This window comes from Schistocerca serialis, chromosome 1 (assembly GCF_023864345.2).
Source record: "Schistocerca serialis cubense isolate TAMUIC-IGC-003099 chromosome 1, iqSchSeri2.2, whole genome shotgun sequence".
NCBI classification, from domain to species: domain Eukaryota; kingdom Metazoa; phylum Arthropoda; class Insecta; order Orthoptera; family Acrididae; genus Schistocerca; species Schistocerca serialis.
Genome location: NC_064638.1, coordinates 1,034,577,347 through 1,034,597,739, shown reverse-complemented (window position 1 = coordinate 1,034,597,739; position 20,393 = coordinate 1,034,577,347). Strand labels below are relative to the sequence as shown.

Genomic DNA, 20,393 nt, shown 5'->3' with positions numbered 1-20,393 from the left:
ACTCACTATTGTTTTCTTTCTAGATTTCTAATTATTTGTTTGTGTATTGCATTACTGCTGTTTCCGTTTTTTATGGGCTTGAGAGCCATGTTGATTACCATTTAGTTAGTGGCTTATGGTCATTTATATATTTGTTGAGTTAGTGCTTCAATCAATTTTTTCTAAAATTTTGGAAAATTCTGGAACAAATTATATTGGTCAGTAGTTTTCTACCATGTAGTTGTCATCATTTCTAAGGTTGAAACAGGCTAATATCACTGAAAAGAGCATTTATATGAGCCCAGAAACCTGTGTGGGATGGTTTATGTCTTTATTTGAACTAAAGGTAAAATAAGTCACCAATTAAAATTAGTTAGAACATATTTCATGTAAGCTAAATGGCATTATTTTCAGTGTCAACACAAAACATAGCAGAAACTTGCCTATGCTGCTGGTCATAAGACCATGTAAATATAACTACGTGAAATAGTCAGATAACTGTAAGGGTCATAGCATATCCATTTGATCACTTTAAAATAAACTTATAATGTACTATTTTATAATTTCACTTTCTGCGCGACAAGGGTGAATGGAGTGGTGTTTATCCTGTGGAGGTATTTAAGGTAAGTCATGTAGCTGCCATTCTCGACTGGTAGATGTTGGTCATTTTGCATCACTGTCCAATATTCTCTCTTGATCAATCTGCATCACATTAGCTTCTGCAGAGCAAATACGGCTTCAAAATATGATGTTGTCATTGAATAAGGGTATATCATTTTATTGGAAAGAATAATAGCTCTCTATTACATGAATAAAGGCCTACTTTGAGACAATATGTAAATCAGGGGAAAGCCAACCAATCAACTATAGTGGGCCAATGTGTGGAACACAGATGCATTTAACAGAAAACAGCATGCATGCTAGCTTTTAAGCAATATCTCTTTCTCTAGTGTAAGTACACATGTCACAAACATAACAATACAGACACCAAAATGCCTTGGTTACATTAAAATGAGTGAAGACAGTCAGTCAACTTATAGTGGAGGCCTGTGATACAGCCCCTGAAAGCAGGCACATCTTTAAGACTTATGAATACCCTCTCCCAGTTTATAATCAAAGTCCATTTTCTTCACCCAAAGTTAGAGCAATTATTGACTTCACATTCAGTTCAAAATCTGTCTCATCTAGATCTTCCACATTCAACAACACTGCCTTGTTTGAATTGATCGCACAATTCTCCTGATCACAATCTCCATGCCTTGTTTGGATTGACTGCACAGTTCCCCGATTACAATCTCTACTATCGCCTAGCGGCCAGGGCTTCCCATCCTTTTCAGCTGGCGGATCCCTTCTTCAGTCAAAAATCCATGGCGGACCCTGAGTCAGTCAAGAGCACAGTAACTTTAAATTTCAGAGCGAAACCTAAGGGAACTGAAAGCTTCTTAATGGAAGTGCCATGTTCCCAATAACCCCCGCCCCATGAAGTATCAATAGTCTTTGGTTTAGAGACGAATGAAAACAACTTGCAATTAACGATCCAATTTGAATTCCCACTGTATCCAGACACTTACTAGTGGATTTACTCCCTTTGTTCAACACACTATAGCCTGATTAAAATTATTTGGTAATTGACATTTCACACGTTCGTAACAGTAGTGTGTGTGTTTTCGTGAAATCCGGAGAAAAATGTTCAAATGTATGTAAATGCCATGTGACTTCACTGCTGAGGTCATTAGTCCCTAGTCTTGCACACTATTAACCTAAGTTTAACTTCCGCCAAGGACAAAACACACACACACACACACACACACACACACACACACACACACACACACACACACACACACACACACACACACGCACGAGGGAGGACTCGAACCTCCGGCGGGAGCGGCCTCGCAATCCACGACGATATGGCGACTTAGACTGCGTGTCCATAAAAGTCAATAAAATCGCTAATCCTGCATCAGTGGATTCATCTATCTGCAGAGCAAATTAATTGTGTTGGATGTGAGAAACAAGAGTGTCTTTCATATCATTTGACATGTCAACAATGCGTCTCTTGACAGTATTGTTTGATAATGGGACCGAAGATACAAGTTTCAGTGCCTTTTCGTCTAGCATGCAAGAAACAATATCATTAACACACGGCTTTATGAGATTTTCTGCAATGGTATGAGCTTTGCCTGTTTTTGCCACTCCATAACTAAACAAGAAAGTAGCTTTTAATGAATTTTCATTAATTGTTTTTGCACGAGTTTTCATGCAATTCTGAGAAGCAGCTGGTTCAGCACTCTTCCTTTTGAGAAAATCTCAAAAGATGTCTTTAGCCTGGAAATCTGTATGAGTACCTCCAAATGACGGCGCAGTTTAACTGGAACCATTGAACTGTTCGGAAGGACTCGCGCACAGATTACACACTGACCTTCACCCTACTTTGTCTCCACAAAGCCCATTTCTAAATAGCTTTCATTGTAATTACACTTCTTGGTTATTCCACTTCCACAGGATATTGCAACCAATGGAGTACTTGCAGCGTTTTCACATAAAAAAATCAGCCTGTGGAGCTTCTTGTGACTGTTCATCTACATCTACATCTACATTTATACTCCGCAAGCCACCCAACGGTGTGTGGCGGAGGGCACTTTACGTGCCACTGTCATTACCTCCCTTTCCTGTTCCAGTCGCGTATGGTTCGCGGGAAGAACGACTGTCTGAAAGCCTCCGTGCGCGCTCTAATCTCTCTAATTTTACATTCGTGATCTCCTCGGGAGGTATAAGTAGGGGGAAGCAATATATTCGATACCTCATCCAGAAACGCACCCTCTCGAAACCTGGCGAGCAAGCTACACCGCGATGCAGAGCGCCTTTCTTGCAGAGTCTGCCACTTGCGTTTATTAAACATCTCCGTAACGCTATCACGGTTACCAAATAACCCTGTGACGAAACGCGCCGCTCTCCTTTGGATCTTCTCTATCTCCTCCGTCAAACCGATCTGGTACGGATCCCACACTGATGAGCAATACTCAAGTATAGGTCGAACGAGTGTTTTGTAAGCCACCTCCTTTGTTGATGGACTACATTTTCTAAGCACTCTCCCAATGAATCTCAACCTGGTGCCCGCCTTACCAACAATTAATTTTATATGATCATTCCACTTCAAATCGTTCCGCACGCATACTCCCAGATATTTTACAGAAGTAACTGCTACCAGTGTTTGTTCCGCTTTCATATAATCATACAATAAAGGATCCTTCTTTCTATGTATTCGCAATACATTACATTTGTCTATGTTAAGGGTCAGTTGCCACTCCCTGCACCAAGTGCCTATCCGCTGCAGATCTTCCTGCATTTCGCTACAATTTTCTAATGCTGCAACTTCTCTGTCTACTACAGCATCATCCGCGAAAAGCCGCATGGAACTTCCGACACTTCTTCCTTTGGTCGTCCTCCCTCCTCATTCATTTCAACTGGAAACTTCCCTTGTTGTGAAGGCGATGGAGAAACTGCACCCTTCTTCAATGTTCTGACTTCAACAACCGATCTGTGTTAGAAGTAATAAACTGGTCAAAAATTGACTTATGAAATAGGTAGTGCACTGACAAAGCAAGTTTAACATTTAATGATGCCTGGGGCCGCATACGTGCCGGCGAGTGCTGTGACTGGTCGGCAAAGCATGCTCTGCGCATGCGTAAAAGGTTTCAGCGCTTCTAGCACCGTGAGCCGGCGCACAAACGACCCCCGTATTGTTGCGAAACAGTCGACCAGAGAAGCCGCATTCTCCGGCACTAAACTGTTTGCGTTCTCACTTAGGAACTGCAAAGGCTGCTTGGGAATACTGTGGTGATTGCAGACCGAGCGCCGCCACACGGCAGGTCTAGAGACACTTCCTAGCACTCGCCCCAGTTGTACAGCCAACTTAGCTAGCAATGGTTCACTGACAAATTACGCTCTCATTTGCCGAGATGATAGTTAGCATAGCCTTCAGCTACGTCATTTGCTACGACCTAGCAAGGCGCCATTATCAATTGCTATTTATCTTGTGATGCTTATACCGTCAGACCGATGTTCACCAATTATGGATTAAAGTTAAGTATTCCAACAGATACGTACTATTTTTGCTAGTATAATTACTTTACCTGTTCCAGACCTCACGCCAGCCTGCGTGAGCTTAAACGCGTGCCTTTCGGCTACCCGTCATTGTGGATTGGCTGTCTTGCCAGTCCACAACAAATACGACCTGAAGTAAAAGTACACATGTTTTTCATACGAAAAAAAAGTGATGAATTTGATTTTCACATTCTTATTCAATAATTTTACTCATTATTTTACACAATTTGGTGAAAGGTGGCCGCGGAACCCCTAGAAAGAGCCGGCGGACCCCTAAGGGGTCTGCAGACCATATGTTGGGAAGCACTGGCCTAGCCTATCCCTGTAACTGCCCTCTATTGCCCATCCATCTTCTAGCCAATGCCTTTCCATTTGCTGCACCTCTTTAATGTTCACTCATGAGCTTTACCCAAGACTGTTGCCCACCCAATTTGGGCCACAGCAAAACGAAAATGTAATTGTGTATGTATGTGCATGTCTATATGTTTTGAAGAAAAACACAAGCTGAACTACTACTTCGGAATTCTTATTTATGTGCCTAAATGGCAATCAATGCTTCCACACACAATGAGTCATTATTCTTCAACTGTTTTCTCTTTCCATCCAGCATAACCCACTGTCAAAGATATTTTTAAAATAACCAAGCAGATATAATAAGGAAGGCACAAACTCTCTCAGATGAAAGTAAGTCCATTACCTGAAAGAGAAAATAATGTTCCCTAGATTCCAATATGTGTGTATCACAATAGATGCAATGTTTGAGCAAATAATCATCTCAAACCTAAGTCCAGTGTTTTTTGTTGTTATGAGCCTAAATGTGAACAAACAATTATAAATCACACAGTTAGAAATTCTGTAAGTGTAGTGAGATACCACATTTGAGGCTGTCACAGTTGCCAACCAATGTGGGATAGTATTGAGGCTACATAGAAAATCACCTTGTGTTGTGATCCCTAGAAGGCTTATGTCCTGAATTCAGACAAGAAGCTTTAGAACTCTATTGATTTTGCATGGATGCGTAAGAGATAGGACTGTGCTTTGCTAGTATTTGACAGTTAACCCAATTATAATGAATTGATCCATTTCTGTCAGTTAGACATTAGCAAATCATATACAGATTAAGGGAGTATCATCCTATTGGTGAGGTGGTCACTGCAGATTGAACCCAAGGTAAATTTGGGGTAGGAAAGGGAAGACAATCAGCCATGCCATTTCCAAAGACACCATTCCGGCATTTGTGTTAAGCAATTTAGGGAAAGCCCGAAAAACCGAATTTGGATGACTGGATGGGGAATGATCAACAGATGTACTGTACCTTGTTAATTCAGATATTGGAAAAATAGTTTTAATACATGTTTAATTTTATTGTGAGAAAAATACACCAATGATGTAATGAGTGTCAGGTCAATACAACGAAGAGAAACTTGTAAAATGTATCAATAAACGCTAATGTTATTATTTTAAATGTATAGTAACATATTATTTTACTATTTATACAGGTTGTAAATGACAGTTGTTTACAATGTTCCACAGTGGTGAAGAGGCATCAAGACGAACAATTTCGTACAAGTCAAGTGTGGTCCATCAAGTTGGGAAGATACATCAAACTGGCCTACAAAAAACCTAAGTAACAGCACATGTGCATAGCATGAGATTTTCATATTCTCTCATTTTCTATATGCAAACTATTGTTCTAGAGAAAACTACATACTATATCTGTAAGCTCAACTGCTATGATATCTTCATTGTGGATGCACAATAGGGTCCGAACGTCTTGCAGGAATACAGGAACGCTGCAAACGAATGAGATAAATGGAAAGGGATGCTACTTAGTAGTGTGCAATAAGCTGAGAATTTCTGTCAGACAGAAAGTGTCCTTGGATAGCAGAAGCAGTGAAGGCAACCATTCACCTAAAGTGGGAAATCCGATTTCAAGTTCTGGGCCAGAACAAAATTTTCAACTTTTGTGGTTGAATTATTTCAATGCCCAATTGCAGCTAATGATGGTAGCTCCCTAAAAATATTCCTAGAGAAAAAATGAATAGAACCCTCTGAGCAGGAAATTTAATGTAGTTTAATTTTGTGCTTGGATACTTTTTTATTGGAGGCCACAGTTTTTGAGTTATTCAAGAAAAACATACAAAAGTGACCTTCAAGAGTGCCCCTGTCCACATTCTCACCCCCTCCCCCTCCCCCCCCTGCCCCCTTCCAATGGCCAGGATTTTTTAATATGTTGTTGATGGTACTTCCTCGTACAACTGAACACAAGTTTGTAACTAAAGGAATTACTTTCCATATGTAGCCTTTTTTGGGTTTAGAGGACTATTTTGTTACCGTTAGCTGTTTAAATGTGCCCATGAGGGCCATGAAAGAAAAGTCATTTTTCTACACATTACACAAAAACTAATTAAATTGAAAACTCGATCCAAAGTTAACTGTTGCAAGCACAGTAGTTTAGTAGTCAGAAGACCAGACAAACAAAACAATTTAATTGTTAACTGTATGCTGTTAAAATTCATAAAATGAGGTAGAATTTACACAAACACCAATTTTACAATTTCTGTAAGTGCACAACTAAGTATGTGGCATAATAAGCGCAGTCAAAGAAGACAAAAAAAAGGCAGAATGTGGAAAATAATTCGTATCGTTGCAAATTTTGTACAGTGTTAGGAGGGAGAGCTGTGAGCAACATACTAAAACTCCTGACCAGTGTGTTGTGTGTATAGGGTTGGGGCTGCATTTGAAGGTCACTTTTGTATGTTTTTCTTGAATGATTCAAAAACTATGGCCTCTAGTGAAAACATATCACAGTATTAAAATTTCTACAAGAAAGATCAAATTCATTTTTCTCTAGGGCTAATAATTTGCACATAGAGTGTGAGAGAATATGAAAATCTTGTGCAATGCACATGCACTGTAGCTTATGTGGTTTGAGGAATTTCCTGACTTGCTAGACTACAAGTGCCCTGTATAAAATTATTCTTCTTGACTCTCTCAACGCCACTGTGGTACACTGTAAATAATTATCATTTACACCATGTATACAGAAGATATTTCAGTGTTTCACACCTTATCAATACAATCAAAATAAAATGAAAGAATAGAAGAGTACCAAATATTCTAGTCCTAATGTGCAAATACTAATCCGGTGCAAAATATATGGATGTGCGAAAGACATGAAAAATAGAATGAAAATTATAACATTCAGCAAGTCAGAGCAACAGCAATAATATATTTCATGGAATTTAATTAAATGGGTAAGAAGAAGTGTGTCTGTTAACTGTCACTGGAAAAAATTCAGTTTTGTTTTTCATATATCAAGATGATGAAGAACAGTAGCTGTTGTATTTCTAGAGGTTCCTTTGGTAATGCGTATTATATTTTTGAGTTCCTGAATATCAGATTTTCAAAACCAAGCTATTAAAACATTAATATAAAATCCAGACTCTTGTACTCCTACTCTTTATTGCAAGAATCTTGTCTCCATCAGAATCTGATCAGACAAAATCTGATTAAATTATCAGTTAAGTGTTTTTAATCCCTTTTCAAAAAGCAGTATTCTCAGTCATTGTCGGGAGGATCACTGACCCACTCAAGTGATTGCTCATGAAAGATTTTGGTTTTTTTTTATTTATTCTGTTGATGAGTTCCTGAAGACATACTTGATTATGGGAAGGATAGATTGCTACTCACAATACAGAGGAGATGTTGAGTCACAGCCGGGCACAACACAGAGGTTGCAATACACTTAAGTTTTTGGCCAAAAGGCTTTCTTCTTAAGTGGAAAACACATACATACATTCACACAAGCACAACTCACACTGGCAAGACCACTGTGTCCACAGAGCCTTTTGCAGTGGCACGATTGAATAAAATCTTCTCAGTTTTCAAGTCACGTCAGTTCCAATACAATTCTAGAGCTTTCAATGATCGATGTTGAAAGGAAGCAATGGGAGATTCTTAACGCTTGTAGGGGGATGGGAGTGACATTTTCAAACATGGCGCCGACCCCTTGCGCCACCTGACATCACTCGGTCCATCTTTTCAGTCCTCTCTCATTGGTGTCAGTGGCCATAAGTGGGAAATAGTGCCAGCCCCAACAGTCAGTAGTTTTACTCCTGATGATGATGCCAGAGCTAGCCATCAAAGGCTTGAGAATTTCATGGGAATTGACACGGCTTGAAAACTGAGAAGATTTTATTCAGACAAGACCACTGTCTATGGCCACTGAGGCTTATACTTAAAGGAGAAGGTCTCTTTGTTGAAAGCTTAAATGTATAGCAATGTTTTTGTTGTGCCTGCTTGCAACTCAGCATCTTCTCTACATGGTGAGTAGCAATCTGTTCTTTGCATAACACTGTCATTATTCCATCCTGGATTTTCCACTGGTTGAATATAAACATGCATTGACTATATGACCTCATCCTCTTCCCATAAAATTCAGTTCTTGAGAAAAATGTGACATTGTATCTAATTTGTTTTCATTTTTTGTATCTTGTTCTAAGCATAAAAATTCTAGTTATCTCACACCTTTTACATTTGTGCACTTTACTTTAAGAAGTACTGAATATAAATTATAGGCACCAATGAGTAGCTGGGTAAATACACAGTCAAATCATCTAATGAAATCACTTCTAATTATGATTATTACTTTTCATGTTAGAGTTAATAACATTCATCATGATATAGTTCTCCAGTATGAGCTGTCCAGATAGCCGTGCACATTCAAGTGCTTCTTCCACGACCAGGAGGTGCACTCGCCCCGGACTGAATCTGCACGGCATATTAACAATGGTCGATGAGTCGGCCAACCTGGATATGGTTTCTAGGCAGTTTCCCACATGCAGATAGGTGAATACCACACTGGAACCCAATTCCTGCCTCAGTTACACAGTCTACAATCATCTGGAAAACTTTCCTTTACTTTCTCAAGAGTTACACTGCACGAGACAGTAGACAATTGGGGTAAACATATTCTGCTCAGTGGGTAATGGAGGAGCATCTGGCCACCTCTTAAACTAACCATGCCAAATCTGTAAGTAATCATGTTCAACCTGCATTGATGTGGGACAAAGACACAAGGGAGAAAAAATAAGATATTTCTCCAGTACAGACCCTAGTGTAGTTTAAATCACAGTGCAAAATTTGCCATTAAAGGAAATCTATATCATTTCACTCTGACCAAATACTTACTTTTGATATCACATCATTCCAGTCGGTTTTCAAACCATAACCCGGATGACATAACTTTGAACCCCGAAGCTGTGAAAAATTTGTGATATTTGCACTATTCCTGACCACAGCAACTACTTCATATTCATAATCATCTGAAATAAAGGAGGAATATTTATAAAATTTAAGTACATGTATTACAAAGGTTCTGATTTTGATGAGTACATATTATTGTTATCTCTACCTTCTATAGAACATAATAAGAACAGAACATGCACCCTACGTGCTTGTAAACATTTTTAGTTTCTTTGTATACCATTCACATGCAGATGGTTACCAAAATAACAGAACTCTCAATTGTCCAGGAAAGAAAATCTGTCATGCAGTAACCCTTATTATTAATGTACTGTGATTGGATTCCAGAACTGAAGTGAAAGAAGTCCATTCACATACTATAAGGTGATGTATTATGTACTTGTTCACATGGTAGGTGTGAGGTGTACATAGATAATGCAAAATAAAATTTAAATCTGACTTTGAATGAGGTCAGTGCCAGCTTATGGAAACACACGTTCTTGCAACTAGTGTGTAGGTGACTACCTGAATGTTAGCTACATAAAGGGAGGCCGTTATCATAGTGGAAGTTCAACAGAGAGGGTTAAAGGTGGGCATAATCCAATACCTATAAGTTAGAAAAACTAAAAATTGAAGGTACAAAGAACTGCCGCGATACTGTGACGGTGATATAAGATCAGCCTGGTTCTGTCATCAAAATCCATCAGCTTTACGTACAATATACATCTGGGCTAGTGGATTTCTCCTAAGCAGGTATCACAACAAAAATGGAAATTGTGTTTGAAATACAGTAGTACCCCGGATTTACGCGGTAGATGGGACCGAACGGCAACCAAGAAAGTCGAATTCACGTAATACAGGGGCAATTTTGCATATAAATACATACAAGTTACGTTCAGATGGAACTAGAGACTAAAGACAACAATGCAACTGAGAAGAAAAATGTACGACGATGCAGCAAATTATATTACAATGCAGTATTGTGCATTGCAACAACGTAAAGCGAAGTTAATGTGACGTACAAGGCTTCATAAAATGTTAACAATGTCGTCTAACGAGTAAAATTTTTTTCTTCGCACGCGAAATTTCCTTGTGGCAGGCGAATAAATTTTTTATTCCGGTTCTATAGCAGAAATACGCATTTCGCTGGAGCCTATTTTTTAAAAAAAATATGTAACTCTTCTTCAATTCAACTGAGGCCTCCCCTCACGCTTGCAACCGTCATTTGATTTTCTGGGTCTAAACAAACAGGTTCAACATTTTCTAATGCTCATGCATCTCTGTGAGTTCATCAATTGTCAGCTCCTGATTGTGTGAATACAGCAGTTCTACAACGTCATCACCATCGACGTCAAAATTTAATTCTCTGGCAAGATCGACTTCTTCTTCAATCACATTATCAATTTGATCAGGATTTGGTGATGATTCCTGCTGGGTTTCGATTGCGGAAATAGGGGATGGTTTTTTCGAGGCACCAATTAAAGTTTTTTTGTGAAATTTCATTCAAGATTGTTCACTAATTCTCACGGCATCTGAAACACTGAATTGCTTCCAAAAGTCTTTAACAGAGAGCTCGTTGTTTAGACTTTCAGTTTTTTCAAAATATCTCAGTTTTTTGCTCCTATTGCTTTAACGCCTATTTTCTTTTTTAAAGAGCATAAAATTCTCTAAAATTTTGATTCTTGCCATTTTTTTTCTACTCCCAATATCTAAGGCGCTACAGCGCCTCAAAAAATACCAATTTTTCAAATTTTGAGCTTAGTGGCAAAATACCTTATTTTTGAACACTATTTTTTCAGTTTCTGTTTGTGTAGTATAAATACATTATACATCATGTTATATGTTGGAATTTAGCACCTCACTTTCAGGTATTCAATTTCTCTGTATGCAACATGAGGATTGCTGGGCACCCAACTATTGTGATTCTTTCATCACTACCTATGAGCCACCTCAGCCCTGGTATTTGTAAAACTATAAATACATCATTAAGACGCACACACACACACACACACACACACATACACACACACACACACACACAAAATAAATTGTCTCAGGAAACTGAACTGAACATCTTTGGCGCCCTTAAAACCCGAAAGGTTTTCCCTTTACACACGATAAAAGTTCTTATGGGTATCTTCCTACAGAACAGACCAGTTTCATTCATGTGGGTTGAACACGGTATAGCCACCGTCTTCTATCATGGGCTTCAGTTTCTTTGGAGAGAGTGAGGCAGTTTATTGGCGCTTGCCGCCTCTGCTTTCCGCGATGATTTAACATTGTTACCATCTGAGTGATTTCAACGACTGAGCACTTTTCACAGCTTCGAGAATTTTCTCTTCACCGTTTATAATTGTTCTGACTGTTGGTTCCCGTAGATCAAACTTATCTGAATGTTCACAGATTTTAATTTTTCATGGAAATTTTTCTTGTTTGATGCAGACGAATCAGTTCTTCTTCGTTTGGATGACACAATTTGAATGTATCAATCAAGCCAGTCTCATTTATCAAAACGATGCCGCGCGAAACACGTCCGAAGACGTCGTGACCTGAACACTGTGTGGGCGGAGTGGAGGAACAGAAGTACTAGGCGCTGTAACAGACGAATCGCTTAATCCGGATTTGCATCGAGTACGTGCGAAACAATGTGGCCGATATATGCGCTATCAGCAGGGCACGTGTGGGGAGAGTGGTATTGCTGGGGGTTACGAGCAGGCGCTATAGGGGAAATGCCGTTATAAACTGAAGCCCAAACTCATTTTTTTTTTTTTTTAATATTACGTGGAGCCCCTCCGTGCCGACACTTGCAGTGACCACTCAAGATCTGTAACATCTCCTTCAGCCAGTATCTAAAAAGAACTCCGCCGAAAACGCAAAAATAGCAGCGATTTATTTTCACCTGGTTTGTTAACCATTTATAGCTTTTAAAGAAGCGCCATGAATGGCGAATTCTGAGTAAAACCTACACATTTCTCTTGCTGCTATGTTAAAATTTGCTTCTTTTGCCAAAAAAACAGGAGTTTACAATGTCACTTCCCTAAAATGTGCAGACGGAACTGAGGAAAAGTAAAGTCATGAAGAAGCACATCCTCAGTACAAAAATAAACATGTATTGTCTTGTTGTTGTTGTTGTTGTGGTCTTCAGTCCTGAGACTGGTTTGATGCAGCTCTCCATGCTACTCTATCCTGTGCAAGCTTCTTCATCTCCCAGTACTTACTGCAACCTATATCCTTCTGAATCTGCTCAGAGTATTCATCTCTTGGTCTCCCTCTACGATTTTTACCCTCCACGCTGCCCTCCAATACTAAATTGGTGATCCCTTGATGCCTCAGAACATGTCCTACCAACCGGTCCCTTCTTCTAGTCAAGTTGTGCCACAAACTCCTCTTCTCCCCAATCCTATTCAGTACCTCCTCATTAGTTATGTGATCTACCCATCTAATCTTCAGCATTCTTCTGTAGCACCACATTTCGAAAGCTTCTATTCTCTTCTTGTCCAAACTATTTATCGTCCATGTTTCACTTCCATACATGGCTACACTCCATACAAATACTTTCAGAAACGACTTCCTGACACTTAAATTTATACTCGATGTTAACAAATTTCTCTTCTTCAGAAACGCTCTCCTTGCCATTGTCAGTCTACATTTTATATCCTCTCTACTTCGACCATCATCAGTTATTTTGCTCCCCTTTACTACTTTAAGTGTCTTATGTTGTTCCAAAACCCACAGCATTTCTCATTTCACCAGCTATCTATAACCCTTAAAAATTACATTCTTTCATAAAAAAGTCTGTAGTTAGTGGAATAACACGTTATATGATGAAGTTTTGCATAATAACCATAGGGCAAAATACTCTCCTGCTTGCGGGCTATGATTTGCCAAGATCTCATATCGATATCTGAAACTGTTTATGAAATATGAGAAATGTTGTGGATATTTCACTCTGGATTTATCACTGGCGATCGCTATTGAGCATGCTACATCATATCATGTTTCTAGAGATTGGTAACAGAAAGAGACCTCCACCCAAGTCTAAAGAAAAATTCAAAATGTTAGCTAAATTTCATATGCAGCAACATGTTACGTACACTACTGGCCATTAAAATTGCTACACCACGAAGATGGCGTGCTGCAGACACGAAATTTAACCGACAGGAAGAAGATGCTGTGATATGCAAATGATTAGCTTTTCAGAGCATTCACACAAGGTTGGCGCCGGTGGCGACACCTAAAAACGTGCTGACATGAGGAAAGTTTCCAACCGATTTCTCATACACAAACAGCAGTTGACCGGCGTTGCCTGGTGAAACGTTGTTGTGATGCCTCGTGTAAGGAGGAGAAATGCGTACCATCACGTTTCCGACTTTGATAAAGGTCGGATTGTAGCCTATCGCGATTGCGGTTTATTGGATCGCGACATTGCTGCTCGCGTTGGTCGAGATCCAATGACTGTTAGCAGAATATGGAATCGGTGGGTTTAGGAGGGTAATACGGAACGCCGTGCTGGATCCCAACGGCCTCGTACCACTAGCAGTCGAGATGACAGGCATCTTATCCGCATGGCTGTAACGGACCGTGCGTGCAGCCTCGTCTCGATCCCTGAGTCAACAGATGGGGACGTTTGCAAGACAAAAACCATTTGCACGATCAGTTCTACGACGTTTGCAGCAGCATGGACTATCAGCTCGGAGACCATGGCTGCGGTTACCCTTGACGCTGCATCACAGACAGGAGCGCATGCGATGGTGTACTCAACGACGAACCTGGGTGCACGAAGGCAAAACGTCATGTTTTCGGATGAATCCAGGTTCTGTTTACAATATCATGATGGTCGCATCCGTGTTTGGCGACATCGCGGTGAACGCACATTGGAAGCGTGTATTCGTCATCACCATACTGGCGTATCACCTGGCATGATGGTATGGGGTGCCATTGGTTACACGTCTCGGTCACCTCTTGTTCGTATTGACGGCACTTTGAACAGTGGACGTTACATTTCAGATGTGTTAGGACCTGTGGCTCTACCCTTCATTCGATCCCTGCGAAACCCTACATTTCAGCAGGATAATGCACGACCGCATGTTGAAGGTCCTGTACGGGGCTTTCTGGATACAGAAAATGTTCAACTGCTGCCCTGGCCAGCACATTCTCCAGATCTCACACCAATTGAAAACGTCTGGTCAGTGGTGGTCGAGCAACTGGCTCGTCACAATACGCCAGTCACTACTCTTGATGAACTGTGGTATCGTGTTGAAGCTGCATGGGCAGCTGTAAGTACACGCCATCCAAGCTCTGTTTGACTCAATGCCCAGGCGTATCAAGGCCGTTATTACGGCCAGAGGTTGTTGTTCTGGGTACTGATTCCTCAGGATCTATGCACCCAAACTGCGTGAGAATGTAATCACATGTCAGTTCTAGTATAATATATTTGTCCAATGAATACCCGTTTATCATCTGCATTTCTTCTTGGTGTAGCAATTTTAGTGGCAAGTAGTGTAGACCATTAACGAAACGATGGACACATTATCATGAAGCTGACATACAAAGCTATACATACTGCAAAAATGAAATTTCTTTAGCGAATACTTTCCGTAAAATCATTTGAGAAAGATTGCAGGGCGTGCGCCTCGACTCTGTCATCGCCGACCGACCGAAGGTGGTAAAAACTGTCGGATTCCCCTTCTGAAGCAACGAATGAACTTCTCCCAGCGCTTCGAACGAAAACTGGTCACTGCCCATCGGCCAACGTATCTCGCGCGGACTCCAAAACGGGGTAGCCTATGTCGGGGTATTACTGTACTGCTGAAATCCTGTTGAATATACAAGGTGTTTAGCTTTGCTTCCGCCGTTTTTTCCCCAACATTTTAGGCTTTAATGAAACAAATTGGTTACACATGTACCATTCAAAGTATTTTCCATCGCTGGCCACTACTTTCTCCATCTTTCGGGCAGTGTACGAATCCCACGTCGAAAAAATTGTTCATCTTTTGAAGCGATCCACGAATCGATCCAATTTCTGACTTCTTCATGAGATCGGAAGTGTTGGTCAGCCAGGCCATGCGCCATTGATCTAAACAGGTGATAGTCAGAGGGAACAATGTCTGGAGAATACGGCGGGTGGGGTAGAGCTTCCCAGTTTAACGTTTCCAAGTCCTTTTGACCTCTTTTGCAACGGGGGATCGAGCGTTGTCGTGCTGTAAAATCACTTTATCGTGCCTCTCGCTGTATTGCGGCCGTTTCTCTTTTAATTCTCTGCTCAAACGCATTAATTGCCTTCGATAACGAGCACCTGTGATTGTTTCACTTGTTTTAACACCTCATAGTACACGATGCCGAAAGCTGGTCGCACCAAATGCAGAGCATGATCTTGGAACCGTGAATATTCGGTTTGGCCGCCGACGTCCAGCAGGGCCGGGATATCCTCATGATTTTTTTGCGTTTTGGGTTATCATAATGAACCCATTTTTTGTCCTCGATCATAATGCGATGCAGAAATCCCTTCCGTTTTTGCCTCTGAAGCAACTGTTCAGAAACACACAAACGCCGTTCAACGTCTCTTGGTTTCAGCTCACACGGAACCCAAGTTCCTTCTTTCTGAATGTTGCCCATAGCCTTGGGACGTTTTGAAATGGCTTGCTGTGTCACTCCCGCTAATCATGTCAATTCTTCTTGAGTTTGAAGCGAGTCTTCACTCAGCAATGTCTCCAATTCTGCATCTTCGAAAACATTCTCTCTTTCACCACTATGGCGGTCTACGACGTTAAAATCACCGTTCTTGAAGCGTTGAAATCCCTCACGACACGTTGTTTCACTAACAGCGTCCTCACCAAACGTATCTGATAGCATTCGATTAGTCTCAGCTGCTGTTTTTCTCATATTGAAGCAAAACAGTAATGCCTCCCGCAAATGACGAGAATTAGACTCGTAACGTGACATTTTCAATCAAGTTCAACTTTATGATGCAGACACAAATCGACTAATGTTTGAATGAGGTTATATTGACCGAGGTCCAAGCTAACTGCCTGACGTTTGCGATCTGTTTCTTTCGACTGCTGCTTACCGTTGTTGCCACCTATCGGCAAACGCCGGAAGCGAAGTTGTACACATTTTAACAATGATGATTCAGAAAGATTAATACAGTTTGAACAGTCCTCAGGTTTCAAACATTAAATTCCGAGAAAATTCTGGGGTGGCATGGGAGAATTTCATGGTACTCTGTGCTTACTTTCAAAGTTAAGACAACAATATATGGGCATTTTAAATTCCACAGCTATCCTAGTCCAGTACAATGACGTAATGACTGCACTAGGTTTGATAATGTTAGATGCATACGAAGCTGTGTTTTCCAAGAAATGTAAAAATATGTGATTAATGAGGTCAACCGAAGTCATTCAAGACATACAACACCGGCAAATAACGAAATGCAAAGATCAGAAAATGAACAATCAGATAGTGTCAGTTGTGAGTAATCCATCTTTTTTTTGAAGCGTTCCTATTGATTTCATTACTCTTTGTATGGAATGGGCAATGTTAAACATTGACACAAAGAACTGTTTGTAAATTTTGGTACGATTGGAAAGGCTTTACTTGCCAACCATAGACGTCAGTACTTACGTTTTCGAAAGTATCGCAGCTCATTTGTGACACCTATATCTCTAATTTTTGAGGTAATTGCTGCTTGAATGGTCTCAGCATCCAGGACAGTGAAGTCAGCTCTGTTTTCTGACACTAATCTTAAACAATCCACTCTGAAAAAAAGACGATGTCATACAGTCTACGTTGCAGCTAACAATACTTTTCAAATTTGATACATTTATTAAATTTGTGTGTACCTGCTGTTACCAAGCACACATTTTGCTTTGCTCTGGCCGTCTTCAAGAAGCTGACAGTATTTCTTTGCTCTTGTATCGCCGCTAGGTCCTTCCACCACACACATTCGATCTGAAACACAATGAAGGTGACACTTTAACCCACTGCTACCACTATAATAACACATTTTAGGTTGCTACTCTTTCAGTCTCAGATATGAGTGCCTTAGGCTAGAGAAACGGACAGAAGACGAGAATTAGACCCGAGTAGCAATAATACATTGCCTGATAATGGATAAGTGACGTGAACTAAAGCAGACTTTTTCTTTTTCACTACCGTAAAACGGTGTGAATAGAAACAGCAGGGTGAATAGAGACAAAACTTCATGTACACAATTACTTTAAATACTATAAGGTAGTATAGAATTGCAAGGAAATTATGTTTTGTTGCGTTGGCAGCATTGGAGGTTGATGTTTATCCTTGTGTCTGTATCGATAGTTTTTCAGTTGTTTTCCTACCTACTTTGAACTTCTCTGGTAAGTAAACATGTATGATAGTTACTGGCATTGTAAGTACTAGGTATAACATTTATATAAAACAGTAAGGGCTGGATTTTGTTTCACTTTCAATGAAATCAGATCTGTGAGTTTTCAAATTATTTGGGTTATGTTTATAAACTTTGCGGCGTGTTTCTATCCACCCCACAATACCAAAATCTAAAAAAATCTATTAGTATGCCATATTAATACCATATAGTTCTCTAGTTATGTTACATGCACAACTAACATATTTTCCTTGTTTCAGAGTTGCTGTTCAAATATGCCACTGAAATACAAACCTATCACAGGAGGTGGATACAAAAAACACAGACCTAATCGTATGAACAATGCCCTCTCTGACATCAAATCGGGAGTTTGCTTGCGGGAAGCAGCTGAAAAACATGGGATTCATTGTAGCGTACTATACAGACACCTAAAAAGAGGTGCCAACGTTAAACCTCGGGGTGGACAAACTGCCTTTTCTTTTGAAGAAGAGAAGCTGTTTGTAGACGGATTGAAAATATGCAGCGAATAGGGCTATCCTTTGACTTTAGAACCTCAAGACTTCTAGTAAAGGATTATCTGGACAGAAGGGGGAAGGAAGCGAGAAGGTTTACGAATAATCTCCCTGGTCGTAATTTTGTGGAATCACTTATGAGGCGACGCAAAGATCAATTAGCAATGCGAATGTGCCAAAACATAAAACCCTCCAGAGTTGGTGTTACACCAGAAACTTCAACAGTTAATTCGATGAACTGTCAAAGTAAATGGAGAATGTGCCGCCGTCTAATATACGGTATGGCTTCAGTAGTGAAAATACCTAATTAGTCACTCATGTTATAAAATACCTGATTATCTAGATTCAAGGGCAGAAAATTCCTGTTAGCTACATGGCAAAGAGATGTATGCATTGTAAAGTTGGATGGTAGTTGTTAGTGTCTCATAAATATGACGCCATTTCTACAGACGTAGATAATTATTTTTTGTTGAAGTAAAGACAATTATGTTATCAAGTAAATATTAAGCTACTAATAACAAATTAGCACCAGTTATTTAACATAACTGAGGAAATTTTCTGCAAAACAGTGGCTTTCCTTCATATTTACTATGTTGTATGGTGTTAATGCAGTGTACATCTCATTTGTTTAATGTTGATGTATTCCTTGGCGTGTTCCACATCCTTTAACATTTGGCTTTATGGGATATGTCGAACACGATGGATGAATGAATTAGAAAGTTGCCGCAGTGGCCGAGCGGTTCTAGGCGCTTCAGCCTGAAACCGCGCGACCGCTACGGTCGCAGGTTCGAATCCTGCCTCGGGCATGGATGTGTGTGATCTTTTTGGATTAGTTAGGTTTAAGTAGTTCTAAGTTCTAGGGGACTGATGACCTCAGATGTTAAGTCCCATAGTGCTCAGATCCATTTAAACCATTTAGAAAGCTGTTCAGTTTTGACTAGGAAATAGTAAAAAAGTGGCCATACTGAAAGAACTATCATAACATCCTCTCTGAGTTATGAACAACCATGTAGCTATAGGATAACTGGAACGAGGTGTGAACCAGTCTCCTCAGAAGACTGCTTTCAGTGTGCACCCATCTGCAAAACTGAAAGTTTTTCATCTATCATCGACAAAAACATTTATACAAGTCCACGCTAATAACTGGATGTATAAGGATTCATTGCTCACCCAAATCTGTCTTGCTAAACTGACTTTATTCTCTACAGAAGTAATTGGTGCAGCAGAATGATTTCGATAAGAATCTGATGTTGTTGCACGCTATCAAATGGTTCAAATGGCTCTGAGCATTATGGGACTTAACATTTATGGTCATCAGTCCCCTAGAACTTAGAACTACTTAAACCTAACTAACCTAAGGACATCACACAACACCCAGTCATCACGAGGCAGAGAAAATCCCTTACCCCGCCGGGAATCGAACCCGGGAACCCGGGCGCGGGAAGCGAGAACGCTACCGCACTACCACGAGCTTGCACGCTATCATGAGATGCTGATTCGAATTCCATATTTTGAATGGTTCTGCTACATCACATTGTTGAGTTTCAACAAACTAATAGAGGGGAGGGGGGGGGGGGGGGAGGGGGCGGCAGAGGCGTGTGGCGACGAAACATAATTGCTTAGTTACTGATGTAGACTACCGAACTTAGCGCGGAATGCGGGGAGGACTGCTATTTCGTTGACATTCAACGAATTTCCCAATCGGCTAATCTGCGTTCATTTTTTGATACATAACAGTAGAAGCCCTGTAGGACAGGTGGACCCAGTAGCATATACCGACGGCGAAAACGCTTTCAGTTACTTAGTTTGTAACATGCAGATCGCCGTATCTGGGTCTGGTTATCTTCTCGTAAAGTTCGTATACGGCACTATAGGCATTGGGTTGGTGCATAAATTCATGGCGTTTTTGTTTTGCGTGTTGGTATTTCGGCTGCTACGGGTTTATTCATTGATGTCTTTTTTATTTATAGTTCACTGTTGCTATCTGAGTTTACGTGTTGTCTTTTTGTCATTCGGAGATAATGAATGGAGCTGTGGACGCTAGTAAATGAAATGCCAAGTGGAGAAATCGGGACATTTCCGACATATTCTTCTGTTTGAGTTCAACGGAGGAATGACAGCAGCGGAGGCAGCCAAAAACATTAGCGCCGTGTATGGGGATAATGCCACTGGACAGAGCACGGCAA

At 40.4% G+C, this 20,393-nt stretch overlaps 1 protein-coding gene across 1 annotated transcript in view; it reads right to left on the bottom strand.

The window, feature by feature from the left end:
* LOC126414251 (transferrin) overlaps positions 1 to 20,393 on the bottom strand; it is a 202,143-nt gene that overhangs the window by 29,658 nt on the left and 152,092 nt on the right. The window contains exons 2-4 of the mRNA XM_050083330.1: positions 17,175 to 17,283; positions 16,957 to 17,090; positions 9,283 to 9,416 (exon numbers count right to left, since the gene is read on the bottom strand). Of these exons, the coding sequence (XP_049939287.1) occupies positions 9,283 to 9,416; positions 16,957 to 17,090; positions 17,175 to 17,283 (377 nt within the window). The remainder of the gene's footprint in view (positions 1 to 9,282; positions 9,417 to 16,956; positions 17,091 to 17,174; positions 17,284 to 20,393) is intronic.